This window comes from Anneissia japonica, unplaced genomic scaffold (genome assembly GCF_011630105.1).
Source record: "Anneissia japonica isolate Jap-2015-1 unplaced genomic scaffold, ASM1163010v1 scaffold699_len907043_cov185, whole genome shotgun sequence".
Taxonomy (NCBI): domain Eukaryota; kingdom Metazoa; phylum Echinodermata; class Crinoidea; order Comatulida; family Comatulidae; genus Anneissia; species Anneissia japonica.
Genome location: NW_022722982.1, coordinates 221,280 through 232,375, shown reverse-complemented (window position 1 = coordinate 232,375; position 11,096 = coordinate 221,280). Strand labels below are relative to the sequence as shown.

Sequence of the window (11,096 nt, the reverse complement as noted above, 5' to 3'; positions counted from 1 at the left end):
CTTACTGTATTTACGTTAACACTGTTAAATCATATATATTTAACAGTGTTAACGGCTACCTTGATTTATGTTATATGCACCTATTTGTTTCTAGCCGTACCTATTGTGTAATAGAGTGTATCTGGTGGTATTTGAATCTGTTCAACCATGAAGCCTCCGTGGTCTAGTGGTTATGACACTCGCCTTGACAGCGAGAGGTCGCCGGTTCGAGTCCCGCCAGAGGCATTTTATTACACAATTTCTTTATTCATTTATTTACAGGACTACATTCGTTGAGAGCTATGCTACACGATGTATATATTAAGTCCTTTATTCGAACACTGTATTTACCTTCCTTTGATGATTTATATATGATTTAACAGTGTTAAACGGATTTATGTTATATATATATAGTCTCTATATATATATATATATATATATATATATATAAATGAAGCATAAATGATATGAAAAGATAATAGAAAAAAATACAGTGGCTTTTCCATTAATACGCCCTTTCAAGAAATATTTCCTGCCATTATTCTTCAATTTATCTACCTATTTTACTTATTTTTGATTAAAATGTGTATGTTTGTTGTCTTTCTATGATGTCTGTAATCCTAGTCAAAGCCTAAAGGCTAAGTTGAAAGAAAAATCATTATTTTCTTGATATCTTTCCTTGTTGTGAGCTTTACTTTTCCCCCATAAATAACTACGATTATATAAGGTATATATTTATTAGGTTTGTGTGCATTATTTTACCAAGTACACCTCAAGAACTTGATCTTCTAGCAGGTTGAAGTCGGCAGTCAAAAATTTATACCTTTATGAGAAGTATGAAGTCAGGATTGTTGAGGTGGATTAATCTGAAACCTTCTATGAACATTTGTTAAGTGGTGTGATGAAAATTACTTTGTACAAAATATTACCAAACAAAAGAAATAATCATCGACACCAGGAAATAGGAAAAGATCATGAATGCTTAATTATTAAGAATGATGATGCGGAAAGTTTTATTTAAGAAACAAATATTGTGTCTTATCAGTTTATATAGTGATGACAAGTTGAATTGGAAAAGTAACAAATAAATTTAGTAGTTTTTGCTTAAAAGTTATTGGGGCGGATGCCAGATTTGGCTGTAGGGGGTACGTGATAGGCATAATCCACACCACCCGCCACACCAAAGTTGGGACTGAAGCAAGTAAAGCTTGGGAATATGGACCTCAAGATGCTCGGAAATTGCACTCTTATCATTTTGAAAATCTTAGGCCTACAGATAATATATGTGATAAAAATAATATATCAACAATACAATACAGCAATTATTTTTTAAAATAAAATTAAGGGGGTGCGATCACACCGTCTAAACCCCCTCTGCATCCACCTCAGAGATAAAATTAGATTTGGACACCTTTCTGTCTTTCTGTATCAGTCATTCTATCACTGCTCACATTCTGGTGTACCATGTGATTTAATTGAATAAAATAATTTTTAATAGTGAATAGCAAAATAATTGCTACCGAAACGGCTCAGCTATTCTGTATATGATTTCAAGATCTAGAAATTTATAACATTCTTCAGGACACTTCATCTTCTTCATAACTCTAAAATACTGTACATCTAGTAGGATAAGAATACTATTATATAGTAGGACAAATGGGTAATAAAGAAATGTGTTCATGCCATCAGCTATCCTACTAGAAAACACAGCATTCATGCAGTGAATATATACAGAATGTAGAATTTATAGTTTTAATCTTTTGTTGTTTTGGATTTACTTTTTATTTACCATGTTTTAACATGGAAACAACACTTTGTGGCAAGTTTTTTGTTTTTCAAATGCCTTATTACCTAAAGTTTAATATATTACAGATCATAATTAATATAAAATTTAATCAATTTAAATTAATAACACATACAGTCTATGGTAAAATTTTGGAAAACCCTATTAAAAAATTTAATTAAAAACATTGAATTGTACATTGAAAGATGCACTGTCTCTTACAGTATGAACCTAAAAAATCAATCTCATATTTGAATTTGCTTACTTTGAATATTGAAGTATATTAACATACAATTAAAAATTTGAATGGGAATACCTTCCTGTATTCTTTTGCACTGACCTTCACACTGGCTAACAATCAATAGAGATTATAAAATGTCTGTAAATCAACAAAAACAATCTGTTTCATTTGTTCTTTTTAAATGATGTGTTTGAACATTTTCCTTGAATTTTTGAGTGTTTTTTTTTTCGAAGTTCCAATGAAATAATAATGTGTTTGCTGATTTAGAAACTTTTTATGCCAAAAATCATTGTACTGATTGTAAGCAAACGGATCTAAGTGACATTGAAAGCTAATGAAAGCTTACAAAGTAAGCAGTTCAAATGTTAAATTGTATTGTAACCAATGGTACAAGCTACAGTAATTACAGTCAATGTTTACCATTTTTGGTTGATATATTTTCTCATGCCTCTACTTCTGTCTCTACTTCACTAGTGCGTTTCTGGGTGCTGTTTTAAAGGTTGCACAATCTCAACAACAGATGTTTGTTGGAGTAAAGGAACAACAGAGTTTTGTATAACCAAGTTAGAACCTTGGCAAGCTTCCCGGTTCCACATCGCTGCTGGAAACTGATTGATGCTAAGAGAGGTGTTTGAGCTGGTGAGTGGTGCTGTACTACACTGTATGTTGACTAATGATTGTTTGTCTACTTTCTGTTGAGTATGGTTACGTGTCTGCTCAACTAATCTTTGCATCACTGCGGAGGCCTCTCCAATTTGGAAAGAACTGCCATTACTTTTAGTGTTACCACTTGTAAACGATGGCTGCTGTGGCTCTGAAGGGGCAATACTTGTTACATTCTGATTTGAGAATAATGCGGTAACAGTTGAAGTTGAAACTGGCTTACTTGCAATTGGCCTTACTTTGCGAGATACTTGTGATGTTACTGGAACTAACTGGAACCTTTGTGGTGAGGTCGAGAGCTGTAAGGTCTGATAATTACCAGGTTGAATGTTCTGGAGTGTTAAGGGAGACTGGACAACAGTTGGCTGCATTATTCCAGATATTCCTGCTGACAATGATGTAACAGCCTTCTGTTGTATGGTTGCTAATGGAATCAAAGGTTTTTCAGTGCACTTCTGCAGATTTTGCTTCCTAGGCCTAGACCGGGTAGATGGTGAATTGGTCACACTAGCGCCTGGATTAATGATATGAAGCATTACATTTTGGTCTGCTGAAACATTTGAAGTGACAGACGACATGGTAGATGTCTGTTGTTTGTTTGGTGTCAAACCTTCACCAAAAGCATTAGCTTGAATCTGAAACACCTGAGGCTGCACATTTGAGCCTTGCACCTGCGCTATGACCACAGGTGGCCCCAGGATGTTGTGTTGCTGAGAGTTTATCAGCATTTGAGGAAACATTTTCAAGTTATCAACTTTTGCACATTCTTTAACTTGTGTTAAATGTGATGTGCTGGAATCTTTGGCAACCATTTGTTTAAAATCTTGCCTCTGTAATGACATATTTGACTGTGTAGAGTTGTCATTTGTAATGTTTACTGATAAATTTCCTCCTGCATGATCTTTACTTGTCAGCAATTCATTTGCAGATAATCTTTTGTCAACAGACTGCAATATTTGGCTTATCTCATGAGAACCTCTACTGACAGAAACCCTAACAGAGGTTATTTCTGGGTTCTCTCCTGGGACAACTTCAAATATGTCAGACTGTTGCTCCCCTACAAGTACAACAGGTGTCTCTTGAAGTTGTAAGACAGCTAGAGCAGTGCTTTGAAGTGTTTCTTCCACTCTTATGTGCTGTCTCAAATGACTGTTGAGTGAATCTTTACGGACAAATGAAGCATCACAGTGAGTGCAATTTAGTTTCTTTTTAGTGGATGCCGGAAGGGTAGATGTGGCACATTTACCTTTACCCATGCTATCTTCAGAATCTTTTAGTCTTGATTTTAGTTCCTTTTCCTCGTGCTTTTTCTGTTTTTTCAAAGTCCACTCCCTAGTATGTGCCTTCTTCATATGTCTTTGTTTATGACTAATGTACTTGGCTTTAAAGTCACAGTAGTCACACACATAAGGTCTGTCTTCACTGTGTGCACGCTCATGGCGCTTAAAGGATGTTTTGTCTTTACACCTGTAGTCGCACTCCAAACACTTGAATGGCTTATATGAAATGTGAACAGCCATATGTGTTTTCAGCTGACGTTTTGTACAAAAGCTGGTTCCACAGTCCTCGCAAACATGCTTCTTTTCTCGTAGGTGGTTATTCTTCATATGTACATTCAAATTACCTTTCATTGAACACCTGTAGTCACACAAAGGACATGTGTATGGTTTCTCTTTTGTGTGAACACGCATATGGCGGTTCAAATCAGAATTAATTTTGAATTTTGCACTGCAATTTTGACAATGGAATGGCGTATCACCAGTATGAGTTCTTAGATGAACAACAAGTTGACTGGAATTTCGGCTTGCATAATCACAAATTTGACATTTGTATGGCCGTTCATTGGAGTGAATTCTAAGATGCTTTGTAAGACTTCCCCGGTCCACTGCAGAGTATGGACAATCATTACACTTATAAGGTTTAACTCCGTTGTGTGAACGGATGTGTAACTTTAGCTTGTCACTTCTGGTAAAAGTTCTTGGGCACAAGCTACAACAATATGGTCTATCGCCTGTATGCTTTCTGCTGTGACGTAGCAAGTCTTTTTTATATCGGGCAGAAAATTCACAGCCCTCTTCTGGGCATTTTATATATTTCAGCTTTTTAACTTTCAAACCAACATTATCTTTGTTAAGAGGATGTTTTGAACTCTCCACTGAACTTACTACTGAGTCTTTAGAAAGCCCTTTATCAGTGGACCCTCTCACCATATGTGTTATCACTAGTGGTGTCCGGTCTGTGCAGTGAGATGCTGTTAACAAGTTGTCAGCATCTATTTGTAATGTTTCATTTTTACCACTGGTAGGATTTGTTACTTTTTCTTGTAACATGCCATCTCTGACTTCAAAACGTTGGCCTTTTCTTACATTTTGAAAACTTGACTGTTGAGAATTGACTGCGGTTTCATTCCTTCCAACAGCAAAGAGCGGTACCTCATCAATTGTTTCAGTAACATTGCCTTGAATACATGTCGCCCTCTTGTGTGCAAGAAAACTGTCTAGTTCTCTGAACTGACGTTTACATGATCCACATATATGGATATCCATATTCTGGAAAGAAATGAGAATAAAGAAACTTTTACACCAATCCATTCTATGAATGTTAAAAGTGATGTGATAATAGAAGACATAGGCAGTGTTCAGATTGAATGAATGTTAATTTAAATGTGTTTTTTTGTTAAAAGGGCAGTTGGTCCTTAATGGGTTAATTCTTTCTCTTTAACTGTCCTTAACCATTTTTTTATAATGCAAATTGCGGTTGAATAAATAAATGAAATGAAATCATTTGGCCCAGTCCTTTTATTCAAGGTTTTACAGTATTTGTTGAGTGTGTCAAAATAGAGCGAGGCCTACCCACATTCTGGAAACACCCCTATTTTTATTTAAAGATGCATTGACCCCTGACAATGACAAAAAAAATCTTTTAAAAAATGTTCTTTGTGACCAAATTGCTAATTTTGCAGATACATATTATTAGATGTACAGCTTAAGCTTCGAAATTATTGAATTAAAAAAAAAAATGTACCCTGATTTTTTTTTATAGTGTATTTAATAATTGTAACATTTATATTATAACTCTAATTTATGATAAAACCGGATAGGGTCCAGGAAAATTTGCATTATTTAATACTTGATAAAAGATAGAATTGAGAGGTTTCACCATGGTAATATCTATAAAACCTCTAACAAAAAAATATCATCCTGAATGCAATAGACAAGGAAATAAATTTTGTGTGAGATATCACCCTTAAGGTTGAAATGCGTGAATCTTAACGTCTCAAATGTATGAGACTGGATATGATATAGCCACTATTCTGTTTTTAATTTATTTGTATCATTTCTTACCTTAATACATTGTTGTGCAATCCTTTTTATAAAGCTTTTGATAAAGCTTTTGATTGCTCTGATAGGCAGAAAGGAAATAAAAAATACAACAGTCTGGATTTTTGTTGTGCCAAAAATATGAAAGCTACATGGATGAATCTCACATGGCATAGTTCCATATATTAGGAACCGAAAACAAAAATAAAAATTTAAGAAATTATATTTTTTCTATTTTTATTCAATTTTTAAAGTCATCTCTTTGGGTGTTGCCAAGTGTGAGCGCACCAGACCGAGAGAGTGAAAGCTTTATTGTACCACGCTACCGCAGTTTGGCCATAAAGCAACATAGTGCAGGAATTTGGCCTAAAAATGCATCCATTGGACTGTCCTAATGTTACTTTTAAGCAACTATAATGTCTAGCAAATATTGCTGTAATGATTACTTGCTGACAAATGATTCCATTCCTCAAAAAAATGCAAAAGGTTCGTCAAAGTTAGCGTAACGTTATCATGGGGTAAACAAAAAATTAATAGGCCTATTTGAGGCCCTGCATACTGGCGGAGGCAATGTCACCACACCCTTTCACTTTCTTGACCTAGCGCACCGCACTTGGCAACATCCGCAGAGATGAGTTTAAAAATTAAATAAAAATAGTATTTTTTAGATTTTTATTTTTGTTGTTGATTCCTAATATATATTGTAACTATATCATGTGAATTTCATCCATTTAAGGGCACGTAAAAAAAATTATTACAATATCACTCTTTTTTTAACAAAAAGTGATGAGGGAGGGCAGTTTTATTTTTTCCTAATCGGAAAAATAGAATATTGCTTTTTTATTTATTATTGAGGGAAAGACTGTTTTTATTTGGCAAGATTGTAAAGAAATGGTTTAATTTTATTGTTTTTTAAGGAAATGTATTTCCAGTCACAAAATTGCAATTGTTTTTTTCATGCTTTTGAAATGATGATAATCTAATAACTTTCATATTTTTGGCACAAAAGAAATAAAGACAACCCAGACAGTGTATTTTGCTATCCTTTCTGCCTACAACTTAACTGACATTTTTGTCGATTTTTGAAAAAACATCATTTGGGAGTATATTAAACACGTCTGAATTACCTGTGAAACTTTCAGGTCTCATTAATGAGTCGATTCGGAGATAGCAGTGGAGATAGCACCACCTATCTTTAAGCACAAAACTTAAAATCCAGTGATTTTTCGTGGCAAAACAACATAACTACAAGATTACGCGCAAAACAATGTATCTGCGATGAAGATACGTTGTTTTGCGATGGAATGGTATTCAAAAATGGTCTTGAGCTGACAGAGTTTGGCAAGGCAAAATAAAATGGTTATTGGTGTTTTATATCAATAATTTTAAGCAGCGATGTATGAACAGGCTAGGTAATACATATGAATACCCTAAACGTGATAAATTCCAAAAATATGTCGTACGTCCCACAACAATACTGAACCTGATATAATTCCGTGGCAAAGCAACATATCTGTAATTATCGCTAAGAACTTTGCAATAAACAAACGGTTGTAATTAAAATTTAAATATAATAACAATGTTTATATAGATAAACAATCCTGCAAAATTTCAAAATAGCTACGACAACTTATTGCGAATTATGAACATACAAACTTTAACTTTATCTAAAAAAATTGAAAGTTTCAAGTTACGTTGTTTTGCCACGGAACGGCCGTGCAATAAAATCTTGCTGTCGTTTGCCGTAGCCTAGGCCTAAGTTAGACTGGCATGTAGGGCGGGAAAAGCTTGGAGAGTAGACTAGGCTTAGGCCTAGAGAAAAGTGCTTGCTTGTTAATTGTTACGCTGGCCTAGCCAGGCCCCCCCCCCACACCCCTGGCTAGGCTACTTTCACTGCCTAACTCAGTACTGAGTAAGTAGTAAGTAGCTAACCTGTCCTACTAGGCCTAGGCTAGGCTAGTAGGCTAGCCTAACCTAGGCTACGGCCAAGTGGCACGCCGGTCTAGACCTATTAAAAGACTAAAAATAATAACGTCAAGATAGAATATCTTACCTAAATATACCTTGACTTGAGTGTGTTAATGAAAACAACATGTATCGTTGCGTAATTTGGTCATGTTGAACTAACGCAGAGGAGGGGCTCTCATTGAATAAAATGGCGGCCCCAATCGAGCAGCATAATTTTAGTCATGCGCATCGACACAGATAGACGTTTTGCTGCAGTGACATCTCGCTGCTGGCGACTCGGTGCTGGAGCCGACTCGCTGCTGGCGAATCACCTAGTACGCATGCGCAAATGTATGGAACGCCGATCACGCAAAAATAGTGATTTTAGAATTTGACTCGGCAATGGTACCTAGTACGCATGCGTACATGTATGGAACGCCGAACATGCAAAAGTATTTTTTGTTTTTTAGCATGCGGCAACCTGTGGAGGTATATTTGGTATACCAAAAACGGACTTCGGTCATGTTCTAACTCCATAGCTATAATAAATAATATGATGAAAATTACATAGAATTACATTGGAATACATTAAAATGTTACAAAGCTATCCTTATACATAAATTTACTTTACCATGTTATCTGTAATTGGAGAATTTCAAAATTTTATTAATTTTCAACAATGTGGAAAAAACACAATATTCCTGGACCAAACGAGACTAGACTTCCGGAAACATTTTTGGAAGCTAGGAAGCCCATAATGGGAAGAACTACTAAACTTATTAGCGAATCAAATTAAAGCAGTGTCGATGATCAAAAAGATAAAAGTGAGAGTTTCTTCTTTTTTGGTAACATATCCGTCCGATCGGTACTTTGATAAGAAAGCTTTTGTAAGAAGAAATACACAATAGGAAAAATTAAGTCGTCTAAAAGTAAAAAGCAGTCCATTACAAAATCTCATAAACGGCTTATATTAATTAATATTGAAGAAGACAGTTGTACTTTATCACTGTGTCCCACTATAGCCAATTTGGCAACCATTGGACACAATGAAAAAGAACAGGATTATCTTGAAAAATAATAACAAAATATTTACAGTTTATCAACTGTCTCATATACACATCTAGATGTGTATAAGAGACAGCTGTCGTACCAGGCTGGGTAAGAAGAGAAAAGAAAGAGGAGAGAGGGAGGGAAAGATAAATAAGGGGAAAGAAAAAGAAAGGAAAAAGAAAAAGAGAAGAGAAAAATAAAGACAAGAATAAAAAGGAAGATATAATGAACAGATATCACAATACCCCGGCCTGCAACCCCTTCGCAGCGAAGGGACGCTACCAATAAACAATCAACAAACTACCGGGTTTCTGGGTTGACTTGCAAGGTACTACATGGCTCAACTATTTTTTACTTAGGGGTTAATTTGTAAAAATCGCACGCAAATCATACGACGTCACTGACAACGCCGGGGACGGCAACTAGATTTTGAAATTAATTTTTCTAATAAAGTTATACAAAATAACTTCTAGTGACGAACTATTGTCTTCAGTTGTTTTTGTTCGTCATTCAACTGTCATTTTATTTATTCTTTCGGTTATATTACCATTCTCAATAATCTGTAAAACACCCACATAACAACGTCACGTTAGATCTGTCTCTTATACACATCTAGATGTGTATAAGAGTGCGGGAATAAACAAAAAATTCTTTGCCGCATTAATTATTTTCACAGCATAACACAATGCAAATTTGTGACTTCAGATACATTTCTTTAAAAAACCATAAAATTTAAAGCAGTTTTTATACAATATTTACTATTACTAGCCAAATATAGACAGTCCCTCCCTCATCAATAAGAACAAAAGCGAAATTATCAATTGTTCCGTTTAAAAAACAAAACAAAAAACAAACAAAAAACCGCCTCACTCATTGACTTTTTTTTAAAGAATGATAATCTAGGCCTAATAATTTTTTAAATGTGCTCTTAGCAGCCATTGAACACAATGAAGTAGAAAATGATTAACTTCGAAAATATTAAAGAAGACAGTTGTACTTTATCACTGTGTCCAACTATAGCCAATTTGGCAACCATTGGACACAATGAAAAAGAATAGGATTATCTTGGAAAATATTAAACAATATATTTATAGTTTATCACTGTGTCCCACTATAGCCAATGTAGGGCACTGAAAAAACTGTTAGATCATCATCCCCCCCCCCCGCGTGAAAAAATCGGGAAATATTGATGCGGGATAAAAAAAAATATATACTATTACTAGCCAAATATAAACAGTCCCTCCCTCATCAATAAAAACAAAAGCACAATAACGAATTGTTCGGATTCGGGAAAAAAATCCGCAATCCGTCATCGTTTTTTTTTTTTTAAAGGGTGATAATCTAATATTTTGAATACATTGAACACAATGAAAAAGAAAAGGATTAACTTAGAAAATATTAAATAAGACAGTTGTACTTCATCACTCTGTCCCACTATAGCCAATTCGGCAACCATTGGACACAATGAAAAAGAATATGATTATTTTTGAAAATATTAAACAAGATATTATAGTTTATCACTGTGTCCCACTATAGCCAGTTTAGGGCACATAGGAAAAATTATTAGATCACTATTTTTTTTAAGTGAATAAGGCGGGTCTTTTTATTTATTTATTTATTTTTTTTTTAATCGGAAAACTGCTTTTTTGTAATAGATGAGGGAGGGACTGTTTTTATTTGGCAAGAATATTGTAAATATTGTATAAAACTGGTTTAATTTTTATTGTTTTTTAAAGAAAACGTAGGCCTATTTCCAATCAAAAAATTACATTGTTTTTTATGCTGTTGAAAAAATGATGCGGCCAAGAAAAAGAAACACTTTTTAAAATCAATCAATATTTGCCAATTTTTTTGACGTAAACTCAACCATACATATTCAAAAACAGAGTGAGGAAAAGGACCTCCACGAAACTCTTAGGAGCTTTTAAAATGGAGACCCGGTGTTTAAAATTAAAGTTTGTTGACATAAAGACAGTACATAACTGCCTAACTACAAAGATACACCCCCTCTCACCCCAACAGTCATATTTATTTGATTTACATTTATTTTGAACATTGCCATGAGGACATTGTTTAAATCCACACTGGCCTATATTTTACACTGATTGTACTG

The 11,096-nt window shown here is 34.5% G+C and overlaps 1 protein-coding gene across 1 annotated transcript; it reads right to left on the bottom strand.

The window, feature by feature from the left end:
• Nucleotides 1-965: 965 nt before the first annotated feature.
• On the bottom strand, nucleotides 966-8,184 carry LOC117112046 (zinc finger protein 64-like). The gene is made up of 2 exons (XM_033255099.1): nucleotides 8,040-8,184; nucleotides 966-5,215 (listed from the first exon to the last, which is right to left on the bottom strand). Exon 2 carries the CDS (start codon nucleotides 5,210-5,212, stop codon nucleotides 2,474-2,476), a length of 2,739 nt encoding a protein of 912 aa, XP_033110990.1. The 5' UTR covers nucleotides 5,213-5,215; nucleotides 8,040-8,184; the 3' UTR covers nucleotides 966-2,473.
• Nucleotides 8,185-11,096: the final 2,912 nt, after the last annotated feature.